Genomic DNA, 27,604 nt, shown 5'->3' on the forward strand with positions numbered 1-27,604 from the left:
GTGTTTTTAGATTCGCATGTCGGTAAGCCCGTTTGCGTTTTCTTATCTTTCGACGTATATATGATTTGAGTCATTGGGCATCACGCGGTTCAATTTTTACTAACCTGTTTGGAAAACATTGTTTGGTATTACAAATGATAGTGTCAGTGATATAAGTGCAATAGGTGTCAACATAAATTCTTATATTCGTATTCTAATAAAGTGCAGAGAAAGTTTCATGCAGCAAAGCGTAGTTACCATCCTCCTATTTCATTATAAATGACACTCGTATACTTTCGCATGTGGTTTATTATATTAAAAAAGCCCACATATAGGGCTATTGTAGCGTTGTTGTTAATCAAGAAAGGATCACCAACACCTGATACAAAGCTGTTTGGTTTACTTACTAACATCAGGTGAAAAAATGACGATGATATTTCCGTAAAATGCGTTGATTCATTAATTACTTGAACAATAGTGTATACTAGGTACCATGAGTCAAGCGTTTTGACTAGTATAGGGTGACTGGTATTCAGATTGAAGTCTCCGGTTAAAATGATATCAGATATACCGGTTTCGATTGCTATGCCAATAGAGACATCAATTAAGGTAGTTTATGATGCATCTGACTTTGGTGGCCTATACAATAAAGCAAATACACACGTCTTACTCTACACGTTTAGTTCAATACAATTACACTCCAATGTCATAGGTTCGGAGTCAAATCTTATACATAGTGTATATAATCTTTAACGTACAGCATAATCCCACAGTGGCTATCATTTATTATATATTTGCGTTCGGGGCGGTGATATGAAGGGATAAGGAGTTCATCAGATTCAATAGACTTGTTAAGACACGTCTAAAAAAAATAACAAAACTTCAAAATTTGAAAGTTCTGCTGTAAGAATATATATTTTATTCGTATACGCATTATACTGAAGCAAAGAAAGGTTATATGGCATGGCTAATATACAGTGTGTTGAGTTTCGTTGCATCGAAATCTAGAGAACACATCGCTAAAGGGCCTGGGTTAAGGCGATATCCCCAGATAGCAACATATTATCTATATGCCATGTAATTAGCACCACTGTTAATAAAACAAAAATGGTACTTCTTAAACCAATTAAGTTAGAAATGAGACGGTCACCAACTATAGCGCGTATGTATGGCCAGCGGACGAATCGAGCAAGTTGAGATTGACCTTTGATGTTTCGATCGACTGTATCTTGATAGGATGTTATTTTTCATTTTGTAGAAGATTGCTATTAACGGTTATTGCTGTTATACTTAAACGTTGTTTTGTTGTTTAATAGTTTTTTAAATCAAGATCACAAATGGTTATAAGGTCACCGTGGCGTAGTGGATTTGGTGTCCTCTTAGCGACCGGGTGGTCATCGGTTCGATTCCCACTGTGGGAGTGTTCTTTAGATCTCTCCCATAGACACCAAGTACTGGTTCTACTTCCAGGAAATGGACTCGAAAATGTTTCAATTAAGCCTTAGGCTTGCAATGCAATCGAGCTAAAATAAATAAGTTTAAACTAAATGGTTATTAAGGATGCTTTATTAAACAATATCTTAAACAATTATTAGTCAGTTCCCCGTTTTTTTTTATCAAAAATAATTCCCCGTTTTTTTATCAAAAATAATAAAAGATGCTGTTTACTTTATGTTTAAGAATTTTCTATATGTTGCTCAATTTCGTGTCGGAAAAAAACGTTCAGTGCCTCATTTTTTTGCCAGAAAGTACTTCTTTGCGGAAATGAAATTAATAAACATGTTGTTTTGTTTTTTATAGATATTTCTGACTTTTAAAATTACTTTCAGGTGAAATATTTTATAATTGTTTGTTCGGTTACTTCTGAAATATTGTTAAAATGTCAGAAATCGAGGAATTAACAAGTTAAATGATATTACACAAAGCAAGAGGAGGGCGATTGTAAACGAGTAAGAATGAAATATGTTCAGATTATCGTGGATCTCAATTTAGACGTAAATGGATGCATAGGCAGTTTAGGCCAATGTTCATGCGTAATTCGAATAAAAATGCATATTGGCAAACATGGAAAGTAATAGTTAATTCAACGCCAACTTGAAAAGCAGTGATTACGGGAAATGCGATTTTCCGTTTAGTGGCTTTTTTGTTTAAATTATGTCTTTATAGTTTGTCTTTAGTAAAATAAACTTCAATAAGAGGTCCATTAATGGCGTTATAATTTCAGGTTAAAATGAAGAAAACATTTGTTTTACATCTTTATTGCAAATAGTACTTTTTAATCGATATTTCTTTAAAACAAATATAATTCAGAAAAAGTAGTGTAGTTTTGTTAGACACGTTAAGAGACAACTCATAATTCTACCTCATCACTATCACTGCGATCATTTGTAGAAAACATCTTAAAATTTTCAATAATTTTAAAATGACATTTGACTGAAATGTACAGTCTTTTTGAAACGCTGCATATGTTTGGAGCTGATTTGATCTCGACATTTGGAAAGCAAGGATTAAACGTAAATATTTAAAAATAAGCACTTCCATGACTGTGTATTTTCACCTGTACGTTAGGTAAATTAAAAAATATATATAATTTTTAACAAGGTCTGAAAATAATAATATGAGTAGTATAAATGTTGACAGACGAAAGGCACTACTTTCTTTAAAACATTGCCAATAGTACATTCACATGAATTATACGAGTTATTTATTTGTTTGACATAGTTACATGACAGTTGATGTTGTAAGAATACACTGTTTGAAGACAGTTGTACGTGATATAAGCATATATGCGTTGAGCATGTACATGTATCTGCCTGACGTAACTAATCGTTTTTAAACCATTTATACCTAGTGGACTCTTCCATCCTTCAAAATTGGATCAAGTTATTTCCAAAATTAGGGATGTCTAGTATATTTATTTCTATATTTAGAATATTTCTTACAGAAAAACATTAGCAAACAGCGCAGACCCAGATGAGACGCCGCATCATGCGGCGTCTCATCTGGGTATACGCTGTTTGCCAAGGCCTTTTTTCTAGACGCTAGGCATAAATGTGTTAAGGGAATCGCATATTGACACAGTTCTGAGGTAAAACCTCTTAATTATATTTCAATTAAAGTATATCAATTTGACCCAAAACGTCAATGTGGTTTCTTCTGTCTATATTTGAATTTATTCATAAAATGTTGTAGAAATTCCACTTATACGCATGTATTGATTATAACAGAGAAGTAACACCCATGTTTGTGCGAGGCAGTCTAATCAGATACTTCTAAAACTGTGTAGTAACGTAATAGTTTCAGAAAACAGTGAATCAATTTTGTATGCAGAGTTGGTCACTAAGTTCAATAAAACACTTTCAAGCAATGCACGCGAATGTCCACTTTGGATTTTTACTCATGCCCGGAATTATCGTCTTTGGGTTCCGGTTCCGGTTTGGACAAATCAAACAACGCCCTGACGTATGTTTGCAATTCGCCTATGTCTAGAGCATCGTCACCTGAAAATATAGATTATTGTATAGCAACTAAAATATAAAGACAATATTTCTTTTGCACTTACATGTTGCCAAAGAATATTGTTATATATTTATTTTCACCCATGTGCCCTGAACCACTTATATCTTTAACTAACAAGTTTATCGCGTTAACAGTAAAGACATTCCATCCACGAAAAGAGCTGGTGACGAGCTATAGTGCGTGCTCTTGTGTGTCACATATGTTCGAAAGTTTAACATGATTATTATTGGTTTTTATTTAATGGATCGACTATTTGCGTCCTTAAAAGCAACACTGATTTAGTTTTTTGTTTTTATAAACATGGCGTTTTGAATTATATACTATTTGGTACAAATTAATTCGTTTTAAAGAACATACATAATTTGTTTAGAAGTCATGTAGTTTACGTATATTGCGTTTAATCTCATACATATAATCAAATGGACCTACGTGTATTTGATATTAAATATAAAAATGTATCTTTTTAAAATAAATAAACACCAGCAAACAGCCTGTGACACCTTTTCGTTTAATGCAAAAAAACTTTTCATATCAATCTTCAGTTTAACAAAAAAATAACGGCTTCTGCTATGAATAAATGTATGCATTCGCGACAAAGGCGACACAATTGTCTCATCCCATTTTCAAGAAACGGAAAACTATAATGACTATTGACGTCCACTGAATTGCGATATTATTCGGCCATCATGTATTCTTAGAACTTCCGGCGTTCTGGTATAGCCTCGGGTTCGACAACTGTAATTTCCAGTCCAAATTTGCTTTGCCCCAATATTGCTTTAATAAATGCTCTGGTAATATGACCAAACTCCTGCAAGATGTCACAAAACAATCATACACTCGCGGCAACAAATTTAGGGCAATACTCGTGCACTGGAGGTATTTGTGAAATGATTTTGATTGTTTTTTGGTGTTAACATACATTTCCCTTTACAAATACGCTCCCGATAGGGAAAAACAACAAAAATACAACATATTTTTTGGTAAGTCATTTGTATGACCGACTGACTAATACCGTGTATTCCTATTTCATAGTCATCAAACATACATACAAACATGAATACACACAAAAGCTTTGTTACAACATCATACAACATAGTCTACAACAACGCCAGGCATACTGTATGCCGACACGAGTCCCTCTTCATAGGCAACTTATAAGGTAGCCACGCCTATCAACAGACTGCTACATCACCAGGCATACTGTATGCCTACACGAGACCCTCCACGAAATCAACTATAAAGTCAGCCACGCCTGTCGTCTCTTCCGGAGACCGAATCCCACAGTGGGATAAATAATAATTACTATGATACTGGTATACATGTATAAATTGAATACATGAAATGCATACTCAATGTGAATAAACGCATGACCTGTTGTAAAAAACGCAATCCTAAATTTCAAATATTAGCTCGTACCAGGGTAAAAAGCATGTAGATTACACATTTAAACAACAATATTTGTAATGTTACTTTTACTGTTATTCAAAACAAGTTAAAAATTAACACATGTATCGATCAGTCAATCCCAACGCTGAATGACTGAACAGAGTTACTCGGCCACTAGTAAAACGCTCTTTTACAGAGCCACCTATCGGAAACTACATTGACAAGGGAAAGTAGTTTTTGCCTAATTCGCACGTGCTCAAACGACGAAAACAATATATACCGTGACTATGTGAATATATCCCAGACATGGTATATATAAAAGGTGTGATGTCCAACACACATTCTGCATTGATATTTAAATATAAGATAACATCAGGAATGGAGATGATTATTGTCTCTTGGTTTTAAAGTAATATAAATTCAGTACATTGCGATACGAATATATACGGAATATTATGCTAGTCAATTGTTCCATGTGTTTGTATGTGTCGAGTGGCTCGTGTGATGACGTATCTCACGACAGGAGGAGCCTCGAGTGTGATACGAAATAGCGCAAGCCACAAGACTGATACAAACAAGTGTAACAATTGACTTGCGTAATATTCCTTTTATTATAAGCAACTTTGAATCATGTAAGATAAAAAATGAGTTTAAGCGTTCATAATTAACCAAGAATTCTCTTATAATTTTCTGCATTCAAAGTGACGTCATTAAAAGTAGTCCGGCTAGTATGGTAATACGGAATTGGAAAACTAGCGAGTAGCATAATACGGGAATTATTTCTGTGCAGTTGTATTTTACCGATTGATACAACTTGCATTTTTTGGGAACCTAAACCAGGTATATACTATATGTTTGTTATTACGTATTTTAAATATAAACGCATAAGTTCAAACAGATTCGAGACGAATGTAATGACATGTCATGTTTAAAAGTTACCCTGACGCCGTTGTTGCCAGTGCCTCTCCCAAACCGATGCAATAACCTATTATTTCTAGATATTATTACGCATTCTATCCGCAAATTGATTCAATCAGAGCAGAGCAAGGTGAAAAAGGCCAACTGCCCTAGGGCAAACGTGCGGGTAAGCTATGAACACGGATTTAAATTTCATTAAAATCTAATCCTGACTCAACAATATCGCTTTCTGATGAAACTAATCTTCTCATTAACCGCATCCTGATGACATTCGAACTTAATATACTTTCAATGCTGTTACAGATTTTTTAGGCGTCCAATTTAAATCTGAAGTGTAGAGGTATTGAAATGTTATGCATACTTGTTAGAGATAATTTTACGTAAGTTACACTATATATTATATGAATACAATGACAATTAAATGAATATTTGAACGCGCATAGTGGACAATTTGAACAATTGTCAAACTAGTCATTAAAAAAAACACACTAAGATTTCTCTTGCGTAAACTTATGACGCATTGCGAAAAAATGACCAATTACTATATTCACGAACGTGTATATTATTGTCTGTTAAGTATAGTTTTATGATTGTTTTGTCGCTAAAAAGGCTCCTATGAAAAACATCATAGTGTATTCGGTGTCAAACAATACAAAATTATTTAAAAATAAATAAATATTTTATTTACTGTAGTACCATTTGATATTGTTATCTGACATTGTTTCCGCTAGATTTCTCTGAATTTATTCGACTTTAAATTACAGAACAAGAAAATAAAATCCAGTTAGTCATGTAATTGTGATTAATAACCCACATATGGTTTTGATCCAGATATTAAGATATCTGATATTTTAGACATTTATAACAATGGACATGCCAAGATCAGTAATAAGAGGATTTTTTGCTTGATTTGCTGACAGAACTGTACTCGCTTGTCGTTACTCTCAATTACTTGCCTTTTAGACTTCCGTCGTTATATATGAAGAGGTTACACATACAAATACATACGAGCCAACAAAAGATTGCCTTGTATAGAAATGAGATGTTTGTTTTATTGGGGAAACAAGTACATGTATTCATGAAAGCATGAGTTGTTTGAATTGTCCGCGAAGAAAAATTTCTTTTACTGATATGCATAAGCCGTCTTAAGTCCTTATCAAGGAAATGAAATATTTCGTTAAAGAATTACATCCAAAGAGCTTAGATGTAGTTATAATCTCCGTACTGCAAGCATTTGGATAGGCGAGTCTTTTTCAAGAAGGTCGTAAACGTGTATTGAACTGTAATATGAAGTACTTAAAACGGGAATTTTGTATTAAGTAGCTCTGTTATAATGAAGAACATATAAGCTAATTTCATTGACCGTCATGAGTAGTGTCATTCAGAAAAAAATAATTAATCATTTAAACTTGTGCCCTAACAACATGCACTGGGTCTTATTTTGTTAAACTTGCTGCATAAATCAAACCATGGAAACGCTCTATTGTGGGTAACTTTTTGAAATGCAGAAATAAATGCACAAAAGTATGTAATATATAATACGATAATAAAGTGAATGTGTTGACCGTTACTTTTAACGATAATATAGATATTATCATAAAAATAATTCGCTTGAATAAATAACACCGAATGTCAGCAAGTGTAAAAATTGACGCAATATTGCATTTTATAAATGAATATGCATTTGTTTTGAAATGTTCTACTGACTGCGGGCAGATATCAATGTAAATCTTTATGGGCCGTGCTCTGTGAAAATGGGGTTTAATGCATATGCGCAAAGTGTCGTCCCAGATTAGCCTGTGAAGTCCGCATAGGCTAATCTTGGACGACACTTTCCGCCTTAACTTGATTTTTGCTAAGAATAGACTTTCTTGAAAAAAAATATCATAAAAGCGGAAAGTGTCGTACATGATAAGCCTGTGCTGACTGCACATATTTATATGGGACGACACTTGACGCACGTGCTTTAAACCCATTTGCACAGAGCACGGCTTATATATTTACTTTTGGGAACACATTTGAAATTAAAGAAGTATTCCATGTATACACACGAAGTGCATGTCAGCAGCCATCTATTCAGTTGTTTTGTTTATTTGTCATGCCTTTCAATGTTAAGACCATACACATAAATGAAGACATCCTTTTAACAAAATGAGGGGAAGAAACTGTGTTCAATATGAAAGTACACGTGATCAAGAACATATACAGACACATGAAACCAAAACATGATAGATGTACTACACACACGAAAAATTATCAAAATACCAATAAGAATAAGTGTACAGATTGTTTCATACAATGAATGTCAACTTTCAATTTTATATTTGGTACGTTCATCAGATTGCTAATCTGCGGGTAGCTTAACAGATGCTGTGGCTTTTACAGTTTGTTTTCTACACACATTTTTACTAACATTTTAAGTATGTATCATTGTAATTCATTTTTAGAGAATAAACTGATATAATACATCCACATCGATGTGTCATGCCTCATACAGAGAACTCCATCGGGACGTCATAAATCATACTGTAAAATTATCGATGGTTGTGAACAAACAACTAAGGTGACGTACTTTTGGAATTTGAAAATAATTGGAATCATATTTCCTAATTAAGGAATCATTCTAATCTTTGCGATCAATGAATGTTTGGGACAAAATAGCCTATAGCAATGGATACTTCATCTAAGTTCCATGATGTTCATTTTATGTGTATGTGAATCATGATTAATATGATGTATACATTATAAAGTTACTAATATTTAATCGAAATCTCACCTTGAAACTGTTATAACGACTGTTTGCTATAATAAGAAATTGCTAACACTTGTATTGGCATGGGTATTTTATTCAAAATCGGATGAATTGTAATTAAAGTTTTAACCTTGCAGTCCAAGCATCAGAAGCAAATTGAATCCATAAATTATTTGTTCTAAACATTCGATATGCATACCAAGAAAGAGTTGTTTATTAACTCGTTATAGTCATTATAAATTTGTCAAAAACAAATCGTTTAACAGAAATTTAGTGTGAAAATCAAATCGGAAAATGTATTTTGGTCATGGGGAATGAGGAACATCATAGTATATAACCATTGTTAACCAATCAGCCGTTAATGTGAAAAGATAGTTTTCTCTACAACTTTAGATTCTACTTGTGCATTTGGCTTTCAAATACTCAAGCTTGACCACCATTCATATTTTTGTTATATCGATGTTTATTCTTGTATTCCTTGCATAAAAGAGGGGTTAATATACAACCGCCACCAGACAGATCAAGTTCCATCGAATGATGATTTCTTTCAAAACAGAAAAAGCACATGTAGTACCTAAAAAATTAGCACAAAGTAGTATGAACGTAAAATGCTGAGAGGCTATCATTTCACGAAACATTTGTTTGATCGTATGACGAAACAATTATTTAGAGGTATTTTTGAAAATATTTTGTTAAACGTTGGCTATAAAGCTGTAAAATGTTTCTATTTATCCAAGTATGCCGCCTATGTAAGTACTGTTGCATTAAGAAGCACTTTTGATGAATTTTTATGACGACTGTCAATCAAATGTCAAATAATGTATACTTTGCCGTGGGGTTTTCCCATAACTTTATGTCGCACAATCTAAGAAAATATATAAAAAGACAGTTAAGTTAGCCAGAAAACATTACGCTTGTAAGTTTACATTTGATATTCTCGCAGTCCAGACTTTGAACCAGGCTAACACCAATATCTTGAAAAAAAAGTATAGGTCAAACTTAAGTGAAAATCTCAAAATCTCTTCTTAGCAAAAATCCAGTTAAGGCGAAAAGTTTCGTCCCTAATTAGCCTGTGCGGACTGCACCGGCTAATCTGTAACGACCGTTTACGCACATGCATTAAACACCCTTTTTAAATAGCACGGTCCATCTATGAATAAATGGCAGTTGGATTAAATCGTCAACACATATCGCAATTGGATTTATGCTGTGGTCGTGATATAAATTTCGTCTATGGGATCACTATCACAAGAAACAACTCATTTTTTTTAATACAACTACCTAAGTTCAAGCGTGCGCAAGGGGCTTTGGAACGCCAATATTTGTTTAAATTATGCAATACTGTGAAGGTCACGTTTCGATGGCTGGAGATAATTATTGCGTGGTGCCTTTTTCTAAAAGGTGATTACGTCCCTCGGGGTATAATGATATTTAATGCATGGGTTTCTTTACCTCACGGAACGTTGGTTTAATTTTTTGTAAACACTCTAAGGCGCAGTTGAGTAATAAGCACGATATTGTTGAACGTTTGTATCTGCGTTTATTTCGTCTTCAAGATAGACGATGATATCCCTGTGGTTTTCTAAATTCATATGTTACCATTCATCCGTTTGTTGGTTTCAACAGCTTGATCAAGGAAAGCATGTGCATTGCTAGTAAATTAGATATAACAAGAGATGTGTTTGTCAGAACACGCAATGCCCCCTACTGCGCCGCTTTGAAGCCGTATAGTTGACCGTTGACCTTGAGGGATGTTCTTGACCTTGACCTTTCAACACTCAAAATGTGCAGCTCCATGAGATACACATGCATACCAAATATCAAGTTGCTATCTTTAATATTGCAAAAGTTATGGGTAATGTTAAAGTTTTCGGATGGTCGGACGGACTGACGGAGTGACGGACAGATAAAAAACTATATGCCACCCTTCGGGGGCATAAAAGGGATATACACAATACACACCTTCTGAGCTAAAGAATCAGTACGCACAGTCATTCCAGTGTCAGAGTTGTTGTCTTAGCCAAAAATATACTTACATTATACGGCATACATTTTTATGAAAACCCCTGTTACATAAGAACAGAAGACGTATTGCATAAACTAACACATGTTTTCATCAAATATATATCAATCGACATATATTATAGGCCACGTGTGACGTCACACATTTTTAAATTGCATTTCGAATTATATATATATATATATTTTGGTATAATGTAATACCTTTGAAAATTATTTTATATTACCTTTTGGAACATTTTACTATGTTTTATTAAAAAAGCAAGAGATACGTATCGACTGAATGTTTTATCGCTAGGAACGCTAGTATGCAGGCGGTGAAGCTTTGTTGTATGTATAGACTTGCTTTCGTCATGCAAGAAGTATGGTAATAAATATGTAGTCCGCTGCATCAATGAATAACTGTGACAACTGTTGACAAATGACTATTCTACTACTAAAGTCATTTTAATATTTGTTTTAAGTTGAATTGTTATGTTTCAATACAGTTTTATAGTGAAGTGTGGTTTAGATTAAATTTTAAGTAGGTGTTTGTAAAAAAATGGTTCGAAAGTGTGACGTACTTCAAAGAGAGTATGCACGATTTTTATATGCGTTAAATTGTAATATATTGATAAAAATATGTTACAATAGCACAAAATAGGCAATACAAATTATACATTGAAGACGAATTTCATCAACTGCAGCAAAAACAAATAAGCGCCCCGAGCCTCGAGTGACGAAGATATTTCGAACATATTTTCCTACAATAACCGAAGCGTTCGTCTTTTTATTAGGATCAGAGTTAGTATTCGTGTGTCGTATGAATATATATCGTTGCAGAAAATTAAAATGATCCGTAAATCTTAATTTAGATTCACATCGTTCATGCATGACATACATGCTGGCGAATTCGACTGTACAGACATTTTCTATTTAAGAATTAAATATCTGACCTATTTCGCATTTTTCGACACATGTTCTTCTTAACTTTTATTTTAATTTATATTGAAATATATGTATCATATATGTAGTTACACATTTTATATAAATGCATAAATATTTCCTATTAGTGACAGTAATTTCCATGCACTCTATTTATTTAGGCCGATGTCTTTCAGTGAATCTGTGCTATAATGACACCGAATAAAAAAATCGACTTTTAAAAGTTGTATAACAACTAAAGGAACTAGATTATCAAAGGCACTAAGTCTCTTAGCTAAGACAAAAACAGCAAAATTGTTTTAGCATCAAGAATGGTGGTTGTATTATTAATATGGCCATTAAAAACCCCCATAACCAATTATAAAAGCCATATATTTGACCTTTGACCTTGAAGGATGACCTTGGCCGTGACCTGTCATTACTCAAATTGTACAGCTTCATGAGATACACATGCATGCCAAATATCAAGTTGCTATCTTCAATATTGCAAGTTATGACCAAGGTTAAAGTTTTTGGACACACACAATGAATGGATGACTGACTAACTGACAGACAGACAGATAGCCCAAAAACAATATACTCCCGATCATTCGATCCGGGGGTATAATGAAAACAACAACAAATATACTCGACAATTATTGACGTTATTAATAATTCTATCAATTTTCCAATAAACACTATTGGCCATGTTTATCAATTGCCTTCTTGTTTAAAGGGGCCTTTTCACAGATTTTGGCATGTTTTGAAGTTTGTAATTCAATGCTTTATATCGATCAATGTAAGCATTCGATCTACAAAGCTCCAGTAAAAAATCAAGAATAAAATTTAAAAAAAGAAAAAAGGTAACCCTCAGCAGGACTCGAACCACTGACACCTGGAGTCCTGGAGTAAATTAAAACTTGACCACTCGGCCATCCTTAATTTTACAATGATAGATGTATTTTATACTTCATATAAGCGATCCTCGTAGTTTCACAAAATCTAACGACAACAGCAAAACTCTCCAAATTCAATCGTTTCGCGATTGCAACGCTTTATAATTTTCAAGTTTTTAAATCGTCAAAAGATGCATATAAAGGCTATTTTAGAGCATGGTAAATGTTCAGTATTACGAATTCCTCACAAATATCATAATTAAAACGAAAATTTGCGAATATGAAACAACTTTTTTCAATTTTGTCAATTTACCACACCGTGAAAAGGCCTCTTTAATACAGACTATGATGCGGTTGATAGGAAATCGGACTCGGGTATCATTTTATTTCTGCATTCGTTGCGGTATCATTTCATTAATACAGGCTGTATACGACATATAATAAATATCAGAAAATACTAAAAAAGATTGTATTTAATGATTAAATGTGCGGTAATATCCACATATTAAAATCAAATCTAACAGCGTTTGAAAGAAATCTAACACGTTTTATTTTTAATATATATCGGATGTCAAACAGTCATTAAATTCTTTCACTAAGGACGCCCTTTATATATAGAGAGAATAATAGTTAGTGTTGATTATAGATCAGGTTTATCAGTTTTCCAATGTATGATCTTTTATATTACGCCATTTAACCCTTCTATCGGGATTGTAGAAGAAATGTTATGTGTGATTTTACCAGTTTCCCGATGTACATCCCATTGTAACCGTTTAGTTCGCTTTAATTTACTATGCTTTCATTTATCTTTCTGTGTTGTATATCCATTCAGAACCATTTTACGACTTGCCCGTATGGTCATGAACACGTTTGGAACGTTTAGTTCGCTTTGATTTACTATGCTAGCTGGAAGCGGACTAAGACAGAACCATTACAACATGAGTGAACTGCTGAAATTAGATGAAGGTTAACTGCAGACAAGTTTTCCAAACGTTGCAATCGCTGTACGAATATACTAAACAATTCCAGTTAATAACTGTCAAAGTGAGAGGTCATTTTAACATTATCACGCATGAAAAATTATCTGAGAAACACCATGAGTCAGGAAAGGTGGACATCATTGGGGCTACTGTCTATTGAATGTCAAGTCCTCCGAGAACTAGACTGCACACAGCTGGTCAATGACATTGGCCAGTCAAAGTTGTGTAGAAGAGACTTACAGGCTGGGATCCGTATATATAATGTAATTGTCAACTGTGTACAAATGCAAGTTTTCAGATCTTTGTGGTTGTTGTATCAAGTATGCTTTTCAATATACAGAAGGGGAACAGATGGACGGGGCCCCTGAACATGTGAAGCCTTGGGCCCCAAAACAGCTTAATCCGGCCCTGGTTATTATACTTTGTTAATGATTAAAATTGTTCGTCATTCTCTGTACTATTAAATTACAAGTACAAATGTAGTTCACATTAAACTTCAAATTACTAGAACTTTCAAGCGAGTATGTACGATCGTATTTTTTACAACTGATAAAACGCTGATGGATAGAACACATACAGACACCGTTTTGTTAGACAGCAAATACGAATAGCAAACGTGTTTGGTACGGCGTTAACTTTGTCCTTTTTTTAAAATTAAACACCAGTTGAGCCTTGTTCTGAGAAAACTGGGCTTAATGCATGTGCGTACAGTGTCATCCCAGTCCGCACAAGCTAATCATGGACGACACTTTCCGCCTTATTTTGATTTTCGGTAAGGAGGGACTTCGTTGAAACTAAAAATACCATTAAAGCGAAAGGGGATCGTCCCTGATTAGCCTGTGCGGACTGCACAGGCTGAGCTGGGACGACACTTTACGCACATGCATTATGCCAAGTTTTCTCAGAACGCGGCTCATTTGATAAACAGTAATATTATAAGAAAATTCACAATTTTAAAATAAACTGCCTTTTTAAAAAACGTAAATTGTCGCTTTAAATGTGACAATATTTATGAGAAAAAAGCAGTAAAACATGTTGACAGGATTGAATTTCTTTTAGAGAATGTTTTAATAATACTTAAAGCTCGATCAATTACACAAGAGACGTGACGAGAATGCTAACCTTCACCTTATTGATTTCACAGAGCGTAAACCGTACAAACGTTACTGATATAGCGGAGGAACATTTAACATATAACCGGTATCATATCAATCAATGGGTTCTAGCAACTTGCTGTAGATCTTCGTTATGTTTGAATCAATTGAAGAACAACCACACATCATAGTTTTGTCACTTACCATTCAAATCAAAAAGAGGAAGCAGTGTTTGTGCAGTATCAGCGGCAAATACATCGTCACGATCATTGTTTACGGAGCGCTTTCCCCAAGTAGCCATGCCGGTCCATCGTCGCTTTCCCCAGGCGCCCAGACTGACCCAGGAACGCGGTGCGCTATATCGCTTCCCCCACGAGGCAAACCTGGACCATGCTCTCTTCACTTGCTCTTTGTCTTCTTGAGACATATCACCTCGTTTTCCCCACGACATTAAGGGGAACCACTTACGCTTGTACATTTGGTCATCGCTACGTTTGCCCCACGAAGAGAATTTTTCCCACTTTCGCTTTTCTGGACTATCATCGTACATATCAGACTGATCATCAGCGCGTTTTCCCCACGACGAAAATTCAGACCACCTGCGTTTTTCTGCTTCCATGTTTCCAGCGTCATTTCATTCGTTTTCCCCACGTGGCAATAGGATTCCATTTTCGCTTATCAGCTTCTTCTTTAAGTTCATCGTCGAGTGGGCCATTAATCGTATCAAGGTTTTCCCTTTTACCCCACGAGGGGAATCCTTTCCATTCTCTCTTCTGCCTACTTAGCGAATCGCTTCTTTTACCCCATGTTGCAAGCTTTGACCAATCTTCTCTCTTCTCTGGAAATTCTTCTAGAGAATCACTGTCAGAATATGAACTGTCTCTTTTACCCCAAGCAACAAACCCTTTTCCATTAAAGCCTCGTTTTCCCCAAGACGCAAATTTAGCCCAGGACTCCCGTTTGAGTTTGTCCTGGATTTCCGAAGTGTCGTTATCTTCTACTTGGTGGTTTGTGGTCAGTTTGTTATCACCATCTTCTGAAAAGCTTGTTTCGCTTCGGCATGTGTTGAAAAGTACCACCAGAAACGTAACTACTGCGACTGTTATGGGGCACGTGATGGTCGATACCATTTTTTTCAACAGATGGTCCTGAAAAATAAATGTGAGAATATATCCGTTGTTTAAACGGACACGAGAAGATTGAAAGGTATGTTCGGTTGTCATTTTACGCACAAAAATACGCATACGAATACTTTATTAAACATGTTATTGATGGAAATTGAAGATCTTATTCGAAATTCGTCGCAACATTTAGTACAATGGTTATCACAGTATCACGTTTCATACAACAAACTGTAATCTTCACTAATCATTTAACACAATGGAATAAATCAATTATAAAAATAAATTGCGGAAGTCTTGCAACAACATTTTTTTCCGTGAAACCAGACTTCCATGTGTTGCTTTTATAGTTTAAATTGACTGTTTATTCTTTGTTGAAAAACAACAACATCACAGTTATACGTTCAAAGCAAGTGTTCGTATTGAATAATGTATACGGCTTAAAGGTCCAAGGGCAGCTATTTCTATAAAATAGTATAATTATATTTTTAATGGGCCTCTCGTTGGGTTTAATACGTGTGCATGAAGTGTCGTCCAAAATCAGCCTGTGAAGTCATGTCATATCTTTTTTATCCCAATGCATGCTTTTAAATGAGCAAATGAAATAAATATTTATTCAGGGACGACACTTTCCTCTTTTATTGATTTTACTTTTAAAGGAAGTCATTTCTTATCAAAAATCCAGTTTAGGCGGAAAGCGTTCTCACTGACTGCACATGCTAATCTCGGACGACACTTTACGTATATGGAAAGTGTTCTCACTGACTGCACATGCTAATCTCGGACGACACTTTACGTATATGGAAAGTGTTTTCCCTGACTGCACATGCTAATCTCGGACGACACTTTACGTATATGGAAAGTGTTCTCCCTGACTGCACATGCTAATCTCGGACGACACTTTACGTATATGGAAAGTGTTCTCCCTGACTGCACATGCTAATCTCGGACGACACTTTACGTATATGGAAAGTGTTCTCCCTGACTGCACATGCTTATCTCGGACGACACTTTACGTATATGGATTCAACTTCGTTTTCTCACTGACTGCACATGCGTATCTCGGACGACACTTTACGTATATGGAAAGTGTTCTCCCTGACTGCACATGCTAATCTCGGACGACACTTTACGTAAATGGATTCAAGTGTTCTCACTGACTGCACATGCTAATCTCGGACGACACTTTACGTATATGGAAAGTGTTCTCACTGACTGCACATGCGTATCTCGGACGACACTTTACGTATATGGATTCAAGTGTTCTCACTGATTGCACATGCTAATCTCGGACGACACTTTACGTATATGGAAAGTGTTCTCACTGACTGCACATGCTTATCTCGGACGACACTTTACGTATATGGATTCAACTTCGTTTTCTCCCTGACTGCACATGCTTATCTCGGACGACACTTCACGTATACGGAAAGTGTTCTCCCTGACTGCACATGCTTATCTCGGACGACACTTCACGTATATGGAAAGTGTTCTCACTGACTGCACATGCTTATCTCGGACGACACTTTACGTATATGGAAAGTGTTCTCCCTGACTGCACATGCTTATCTCGGACGACACTTTACGTATATGGAAAGTGTTCTCCCTGACTGCACATGCTTATCTCGGACGACACTTTACGTATATGGATTCAACTTCGTTTTCCAGACCAAGGCTCAAATTTTTAACGTGAATAAGTCTGTACAATATGGATTTTGCAAAATGTAATTATCTATTTCAAATATAAGATTTCACACATAATTAAATCAAAGTCATGGAAATAAATAGTATAAGATAAATTAAAGTGCGGAGCGCTGCAGAAGTGTCTTGAAGCTACACTCTCCGAAATTTTAAGATAGAGAAAACACGTTTTCATAAATCTTTTTAATTGATTGTAATGAGTTGGTTATTACTATAAGTCTGTTCGCGCGATAGGTTGCGAAGCCTCGAGTAAAAGCAGTAATTGGCATAAGTATATGCATGTATTCCATTCTCACTGAGCTCTTTCGACCATAGACGTAATAAAACAGATTTCATACAAGCTTAAACTGTTCACTGAAATAAACGCTATTTATTGCTATATGCATCGATCACGCGTTTAATTATTTTCGAATGGCGCTTTCAATAGTAAGTCGTGGAAGTGCATAAGTTTATAAGTGTGATAGTATCGTTTCGTACCCGGGTTCCTTTAGGCACACCATCCACCTCGAAGAAGGTTGTAATAAATAATAACTTTCAAATGGTCGTTATAACATATTTATTTTATCTCTTATTACAATTCTAAATATCAGAGTATGTAACCCTGGAATATATTGCTGTATTATGAGTACTTTGAACTAGTCATCAGGATTAACCTGATAACCTGATAACCTGATAACCTGATAACCTGATAACCTGATAACCTGATAACCGTGCTCAACTGGTGGGAAGGCCAACATAAACTTACATAATTAAACAAAGTTTATATAAAAAATATATAAACTTTATTAAACTACAACAATATACTTCAAATAGTTACAAAATTAGAAAATAATTATAATATTGTTGACATCAATATTATATAGGAACAATAAGTATAATTAATATATGAAAGAACGTTTTAAAGGATGGAAATTCCTTTAACATACCGGGAGGTAATATCACCCTGTTACATATCCCACTCCGTACGAAAAAAAATGTTTGAGAGTTAGAAAAAACACACATTTTTTCTTCCTTTAAAAAGAATAGAACTAGTGTATGAAACAAAAAAAAATGTACAAGTAACAGTTCCGGTACACACAAATCAGATAAATGATTTTAAAACGTTATAAACATTAATTCGATATTCATTCATAATCATACACCTGTAAACGGGACCAATGTATGCAAAAGAAACACAAAATGTAATACTAGTACCAGTACACACAATTCAGATAAATGAATTTATAAACGCTATAAAAATTAATTAGATAACGGGTTTTAAATTATTAATTTGCGGACGCTATTACAGATTAAATTAATATGACAAGGACGGAGTCTTCATGCATTTACATGTTGAAGATTATTATTGCTGCAATAATCCAACTCCCAGCTATTGACCCTCCAACAGGTAACCAGAATTTTCATGGAAACTCTGCTTTCCGGATTCAAGGCGGCACTTGTATTGGCAAAATGAGCAATATTTGCCTATTTTCTGGCATAAATAAACACCATCAGATCATAAATTTATCCTTATTGCTAATTCAAAACAACTTACTTGATGTGGTGTGCTAGCAGAATGATGATATTAATCCAATGTTTCAAACACGGCAACATTTCACGAAAATGTTTTAGATTTTTTAATGGAATACGCCGAGTATTCCGAACTTGAATATATGATTATGTATACATCGAATATATTCGGAATCCTCCGCAAGATAGATTTCCTGTTAAATCAACCAATCGTGCTACACCGACTATCTCCGAAACCTCCGTTATATAGATTGAATCGTCAATTTAAAACTTGGGTTTTCGGTTTTTATAACGGTTTTATCAACTTTTTGTTTGGGTCAGTTTATCCACAAAAGACACGCAAATTGATGTCGATGTGAATATGTATTGGGTTCGATACAGTTTATTAAGTTGATTGAATTAACTTTTAAAGACAAACTTGAGACTATTTTAACATGGAATTTGCTTATATAATAAAGAAATCAGAGATGTACGTATACGCTCATAAAAGCTTAGAGCATTCAAGAAGAACTAAGGGTAATATTCACCCTGTCATAATTGAACGTAAACGCCTTGATTACAGGTAAGCATCAAGTTTTTTTAATACCAATACTTTATAAGATTTCAAAAAAATCAACACTCTTTTCCCAGACTTGAAACGGTCATTGCATATGATTGGATTTGAAACTAGTTTAAATTCGTACCAAACTTCATACTTGGGGAAAATGAAAGATTTAAGTAGATTCGATGTGATTGGAATATACATTTTTTGTACAAATCACTCTTTCAGCAATTCCAAAATGGCAAAATTCTTCATTACATGGTTATTGCAATTCAGTTTCAGTATTCCGAAAGCATGCTTAAAATGTTGTATTTTTAACTAGCCAAAACCAATGGTAAAGTCAGGGTATAATCGATGGGATGGTTGAGATGTGAAAACACTAGTTAAATAACCATAAAAAGCTCGCGAAAGGAAGTTACATTTTCTTAGATTTAATTTAACAATAATTACACTCAACAGTTTTGTCTAGTGTATAAAATGTCAGATGTGTCTGTAACACAAGAGCGTTAAGATTCAGTAAATCGTGACTTGTTGTTTAATTAATTGCCGGGCCAAGATGCGTAAAGGATTTCTACCATGGGAGAATAGTGTGTCATGTGACGGTATCCGACGCTCTTGTTTGTGAACGGCATGGGACTTTCGTTTTATGTCGGTTGCGTCAACAACCTCTATAAATAAGAGTTATTTGATGGTAGTGGTTTTTCAGCTTGATCGCTTATTGGATTCAACTAATGTTAATACAGACAGCCACGTGGTATCATTGAATTAAGTAAAACATCCTGCGATGACATGTCAAATTTCTTCTATAATGTGCAATCATTTCTCGCATGTCCGTCTATCAGTGTAATTGAAATAATGATTCTGTCTTACTCGTACGGACTATGTAACCAATTTAAGAAAAATACAGCATTGTTTGCAATGTTATTTTTCATTTATTCTACACACCTGTTAGAGGGATTTTGATACCCCGGTATTTGCATGGTGTTTTAATTTATTAAATTACCAAGCATGCACAGACCACGTTTTTATCACCATAATTGTAATTCCCTCATGTTATTTCACCGCCTTAAACAAGTGTATATGCAATAAGGTACTCATTTGATGAAAATGAACTTTCATTGACACTGTTTTGGACATACATTACTCGTCGATAATCAAAAAGTTATTCTACGTATTGCACCGGAAAGTGTTCGCATTAAAAACCAGTAAAAACGTTCTCTACAAACGACAGTATTGCATGGTGGTTATCGTTCAAGATTGTTTGAATGTTTCAATACAACAGATCACACGTACGTTTCATAAAATGTTAATTACGTCTGGCATCAAGAAAATTGCAATTTAGCACTTTCAATTACATTTTAGTTCAATAATAATAATGTGTATGACCGATTTGTTCATACACCATATTTGTTTGATGAAAACTGGTCTTACGTTTGAACCTTCGATATCGGTAATTCTAAATTGCACTAATATTGTGTGAAGTGTTGGATTAAAAACTGGTATTACTCAACAAATACAAAATTAGTCTAAATAAAAAGCTGTAAATAACATTGATTGCATTTGCACAATACATATTAGTTAATGCATTAAGTGCTATCGAATGCTTATAAATGCGGTGGCTTGTTGTTAAACTCTTCTGAATTTCAAAACATACAACCCAAAATTTGCATCAAACACAAACGGTTTTGAGTTAATGTTATTACAGCTCAATCATGTAAAAAGATTGATAACACATTTCTTTACTACCACGGTTAAGTATGAATCAATGTCGAACACAATTTACAAATGAACAGCTACAAACGAAAACGAAATTCAACGAGCTATACAACGATCAGATGAGAGACGATTTAAATATTATGAATGGAACTGTATCACACATTTGAGTTCAAACATTAAAAGAAGTGCATCTACACGATTAAATAGACGAGTATGAGTACTAGTCTTCCCACGCAAGAAATCGTCATAAAAGAAGCATAACATGTAATCGAGCGTCCGCCGTAGACAATAAAATGAAAGATGTCTGAGACATTTAATTTAATGGGAACTATTTAATTGAAATAAAAAAATCCGAATTAGGAAATCAGAACATTGATGCAAACAACTAGCCTATGTTGATGTCCCCAACGTATTTGTACCAATTCCATTTCAGGACCTGGTGGCAACCACCACGAGTTGATGTTCTTAACGTATTTGTACCCAACACATGTTTGCTTTAAAATATGTTAATCCCATTGACCGTTTTGACATAAAACAGTTGTCACAAACACACAATAAATAATATTTTTGACTAAAACATCAATTATAAAATAAAACTTTCTTTCGATGACATAATTGATTAAGTCGGCCTCAAGAAATTTCAAGAATTAAAGAATGACAAGCAATTTTACCTTGTGACCATATGTCAGAAGTGAATATCACAGACGTTGATAACTGTTATCTACGTCTGTGTGGATATGCAATCCCACAAATAGACTTATTTACTCTAGCCGAATGCCCTTGAGGCATTATGTAAATTGCTCATATTATAAACTTACATCTCACTAGAGAAATGCTATATCAAATCATACACTGAGAAATCAACATCAAAAGGTTCAGTGCGGGTATTTTCGATCCGACTAAAACATATGAAACTGATAAAAGATTGATGAATACAACGTTTTATGAAGTATAAACTTTCAGAACACGTGGTAACAAAAAATCAACAAAATAGTTATTATAAAAATTAAAACAATTTATGCCTGTGTAGTATAAACAAATATTCACGTAAAAAAGCATGCACGCTTTCATGAAATCAAGTATGTGCAGATTTGTTTATTACACTATTATTTAACATCCCCAGTTCATTTGTATGTATTGGCTTACGATTGACAAAAAACATGGTTTCATTTTCATAAGAAAAGACAACCCTTTAATTTATTGCATTTGTTTAAATACACATTTCATTTAGTCAATTTTTTCATAGTTTTTTTACTGTGATTTTTACTTGAAAATATTTATTATATTTATCATTTAATATAATATATATTTACTCATTTATTAATTCACCCATATATCCACAAACTCATTTATTTGATCAAAAAACGCTACCGACTTAAAGGGACCGTCAACCACGAATGACGAAAACAAAAGTTCTAAAATACCGTATTTCTTACAATTATTAGTTTATATTGATTAAAATATCACGACTGGTATATTACATTACTTGAAAAAAATTTGTTAAGTTTTCATATTTTAATATATTCGGTAATACAATTTTACTGTGTATGTGTATCTGGTAACTACCAGTTAACTATAAATAGCGCAAGTAGATTGATCATCATCGTCACGTGGTAACCCCAGGAATGCAAATTGTACATGCGAAGTGAATTGTATATATATTATATATATATATAATAAACCTACTTGCGTTATTTAAAGTGTGTATATCGTTATGTCACCTATTTTCGCAATGTACTTTCGATTTAACATCGCGAAATTTTATTACCGAATATAATTAAAATGTGAACCTTTTAATAAGTAATGTTATATACCAATCGTGATATTTTAATCATTATAAACTAATAATTGTAAAGAAATACGGTATTTTAGAACTTTTCGTTTTTCGTCATTCGTGGTTGACGGTCCCTTTAAAACTTAACTAACAAATATCACTAAAATAGTCAGTAAACAATACTTACAAATAAAAAGCTTTCGCACTTATAATAAATAGCTTATTTAAAAAGCGGTACAAGACAGTGTGGTACAAAACTTCACTAAATGTCAGAAATGAATGGTCGTCGATTTTAAAATCATGGCTTAAAAAATATATTTTATGAGTTCATTAACACATCTTGATATCTAATTGACCTTGGAGATTAATCAATTGTGCCAACGGGTTTTACTGTAGTCTATTTATTCCAACTTAACTCAAACGAGGCGATTTCTAACAACGGTTATGCCTTCTATCGACGCCTTGGGAGTCTTTTGGTTTCTACCAATTTCCTTCGAATAATACATTTTTCAACCCCCAAGTTAGTAGTTGGTTAAATCGACTGCTTCGCGGAAATGTTATTAGTTACAAACATATTTCCATACTTTCGAACCCAAGTCTAAAACAAATAAGTCAACGTAATTTAAGGGTATAGATCTGACGAAAATGTAATGTTATTGTTTTAAGTTCTTTTTATTTGCAAGAAATGCGTTCCGTTATGTTTTTGTTCGAAAACGCGTAGCGCGGATGGAATATATATACACTTATACATTTGACGATGGTTACGAATTGTGTATACCTTCTATATTTACTATAGAAAGCAATATTCGATTTACTCCACAACGGAGTGTACTTACTCAATTTACTACTGAACGGGCTCTGTTACTCGACAAGCGCCAGACCGGAGTCTTCCTACTCGATTTACGCTTACTCCGTCGACAATAGAATGGAGTCTTATTATTCAATTTACACCTGAATGATGTCTTCTTACTTAAAGAGATCTTTTCACGGTTTGGTAAATTGACAAACTTGAAAAAAGTTGTTTCAGATTCGCAAATGTTCGTTATAGTTATGATATTTGTGAGGTAACAGTATTACTGAACATTTACCATAGTCCAATATAGCCATTTTATGTATCTTTTGACGATTTGAAAACCTAAAAATTATAAAGCGTTGCAACGTAAAACGATTGAATAATTTGGAGAGTTCTGTTGTTGTCGTTTAAATTTACGAAACTACGAAGATTGCCTATATAAGATATAAAATACTTAAATTATGTATACCCGGCGGAATAGCCGAGAGGTCAAATGCGTTTTTACTTCAGACTAGCTCCAGGACTCCGGGGGTCACTGGTTCGTTTCTCATTAAAAGGGTGTAACGGCAAACGCAATGAAACAGTTTATAGCTGTTTCTTAAACGTCACCAGACACAGTGTCACAATTTAATTAGCTGGGTGATAACGTTTTGAAACTTTTTACACCATAATTGGAATAAAAACAACGCATTTACCGAATATGGAACCGACAGTTACGTTATGCCGACTATCCACACTTCGCATCCGAGGTCCCATTTTTGTTCTAACAGAAAGTGACTTAGACATAATTCAATGAACTATGAACTCTAGCAAAGACTCGCTGAATGACTAGATGACATTTATACCTTCGACAAATAACGTCCTTTTTATGTAATGCTTTATTTTTCTTGCTTGAACAGCGATCGTTTTCGAACATTTCTCGTTTCTCACCAATATGTGTCATGTGAAGTGTATTTTTTATCAGTAATTAATACACGGGATAAATGTATTTAAATAAATCTGGATTAACAGCTGCTCATTGAAAATAATTCGTTTATTTCGTTAAACCATTTATGCCTAGTGGACTCTCCCATCCTTCTAAATTGGATCAATTAATTTACAAAATCAGGGATGTCTAGTATTTTTATTTCTATATATAGAATATTTCTTACAGAAATTCCTTTAAGCAAACAGCGTAGACCCAGATGAGACGCCGCATCATGCGGCGTCTCATCTGGGTCTACGCTGTTTGCCAGGTCCTTTTTTCTAGACGCATAAATGGGTTAATGTCCCGAAGCCTTTTGGCATATGTTAGTATGATTTGACTTGTATTCAATCAATACCATACTGCTTACATATGTCACTGGGAAATAGTGTTCTTGTCTACTAAATTATAACATGCTGTCAAAACATTCATATTCCCTGCACATTGATACATTAATAAAGTACTGTTATAAACTATATAAGCAGTCATTGAAATAATAAAGTCTTGTCTTATTAATAGATGTCACTATCATGTTACAGTAAACAGAGCATGTGCATTTCAAATGAGAAATCAAATGTCTTACATCGGTCACATTATGAAAGGGAATATATATAGCTTCCCTTCAAACATGCTCTGCAATTTTAGCAGGATTTTCGTTCATGCGAATGCCATAGTTAATGAACATCTTGCGTATAGATATAACAACAGCTAGAATATCATATCTTAAGAGGCCAATGATAAAGAGTACGTATTTTCTCTGTTAATGATTTTCCAAATAGTTGTGAAAATTATCCGTTGTGTCAATTTGAAACCCGATTAGCACAACTTGGCCGATTGCAGATGTTGTTTAAATGTTTTACATACAATCCACATAAGTAAGTTATAACGCACACAATGGTAGCTTTGGTATTTTGTACGCACTTCGTAATTTTGTTTTGAATTGAAGTTGAAACTATTTAAAAAGTCAATGAAATCGATTTGAAAAAAATACTTATGATAAACAATGTATGAAGTAACTGGAATATAACGTATGATTGCCGTTTAAGTAATTGGATTAGTGAAGTCAACCATTATTACAAAAATGAACATCGAATATAAAACACACACCCACAAATAAAGACAAGCTAAAGATAATACAATTTGAACAGGAAAGAAGACCAATAAATAAATATCATTGTTATATTATCAGAAATCTGTCTATGAGCCTTTCGTCGTACGGTATTACAGAAACATGTTTTTAATCATTTAAAACACGTTTGATGTAAATAACCCGTTAAATGCAAACTGAAGCAGTATGTATGTGAATGTTTGCATCATGCTGTGGTGTGAAACCAGTAAATAAAATTATTTTATACACATAACATTTGAAACTGGAATTGTTATCTAGAGTTAGTGAAAAATGCAAAAGGAAATCAACGAATGAATTGCAGGTTTAAATTATAAAGGCCATATGATGAACACTAATGTTACCATTACTGTATCGTCATTTCCGTGTGATAGTCTGATAATTGTATATAGAACATTAAAGATATTACAACGACTTGTATTTTAAACAAAACTTGGTCGGTTTGTATGAAGAATAATGATAACAAAAAATAACAATCGTAATACAGTTACATTAATTGTTGCAGAACATTGATCCCTGAAAGAATATAATTCAAAGGTATAAGTAGTTGTAGATTCCATGAATATTACGAAACAAAACGGCATATAATTGAGTTTTTTAAGCTTATGTTTTATTGGGTCTCCTGTTCAAGTTTACACAATTGCTTAGAACCGCTTTGTACAAAATATTCGTAGACAAAGCACTTACATGGTCATATTTAAATTCAGTTACACTGTTGTCGCGCATACATAAAAGATCAGTACTTGTTCATATTTAACATACAAGCAATACAGATTACGCAAATATTTTAAAGCAACTCCGAGAATGATGAAGACATTACTTAACCGAAATCTGTAATTCAACAAGATCAATTTAAATAAAAAATAAAGCATGGGAGCTTGATTGTCTCCTGCACTTAAAGTGGCTTTTTTATTTGCCTTTCTGTCAGATATTTATCACTGGTTCATTTCAATAAAAAAAAAATGATCTATTAGATCAAAATGCTTAATAAATTACTTAGTATAAAACTAATCAATTACAAATGGTAGATGTGAACGTGCATAATTTTAATAAATTTAAACATAACTAAAACACTCATTTTGCTTAACATGATTCCAATGTTTTATACTCATTTTGTCTGTGTTACAATGAGCGAATACAACGTTGAAAAGTCCTAAAGTGTATTCATTATTAATTGAGAATATGCAGCAAGCACAATTATATAATTGTTAAATACAAGTGTATTTGATTCATACAAATAAAAAACTGTATAGCAATTTACTAGTGTTCCTAAAACATGCCTTTCTTTATTATGTACAACTAATTAAATAATAATAAAACAACGAATTTCAATTTAAAGAATCCATTCGAAACCATTTGGCTCAATAGTCTTACCTTCTGTCAATTGCTATTCCTACTCACGATCTGTGCTGATAGTTGACCGTCGTCGAATACGAAATCTCACGTTCTGAAACCCATTAACAGAAACCTTTGCTGTAGTCTTTAAGTCAATAAAGGCGGGGCAATGGATCACGTGACAGTTCGTTTCACACTTACGACGCCGATTGTCCAATTATCTTGTGAAAATTAATTATTACGAATACTCTTCTATCTCTCGCTCTCATATACTAAGAGTTCTATGTTGTCACAGAAAGCCACCACTTGGGTAGAATAAAGTCGGATCAAGTATACGTATGGATGATAAAGCGGCGATGTTGTTCAGTCTTGGGCGTTTAAGAAAAAAGAATATGTTTGCAGACGTCATGTCAGTAAATCGTATTCACAAGTATTGGGAAATAATTGAACATGTTGAAGGCGTCGTGTCAGAAATATTTATTTTACAAGTATGAAAAATGACATTAATAATGCATATCATTTATGTTTTTATATTGTTTTATGTAAATTGTTTTATATTGTGTTTTATATGTATGCCG

General features: G+C 33.9%; 1 protein-coding gene across 1 annotated transcript; it reads right to left on the bottom strand.

Annotated features, from left to right (window-relative positions):
* Window positions 1-2,221: 2,221 nt before the first annotated feature.
* Window positions 2,222-27,542, bottom strand: LOC127882275 (APGW-amide-related neuropeptide-like). The gene is made up of 3 exons (XM_052430832.1): window positions 27,066-27,542; window positions 14,651-15,594; window positions 2,222-3,479 (listed from the first exon to the last, which is right to left on the bottom strand). The coding sequence occupies exons 2-3, from the start codon at window positions 15,063-15,065 to the stop codon at window positions 3,373-3,375; spliced, it is 522 nt and encodes a 173-aa protein (XP_052286792.1). The 5' UTR covers window positions 15,066-15,594; window positions 27,066-27,542; the 3' UTR covers window positions 2,222-3,372.
* Window positions 27,543-27,604: the final 62 nt, after the last annotated feature.

The sequence above is a fragment of the Dreissena polymorpha genome, chromosome 1 (genome assembly GCF_020536995.1).
Source record: "Dreissena polymorpha isolate Duluth1 chromosome 1, UMN_Dpol_1.0, whole genome shotgun sequence".
Classification (NCBI taxonomy): Eukaryota; Metazoa; Mollusca; class Bivalvia; order Myida; family Dreissenidae; genus Dreissena; species Dreissena polymorpha.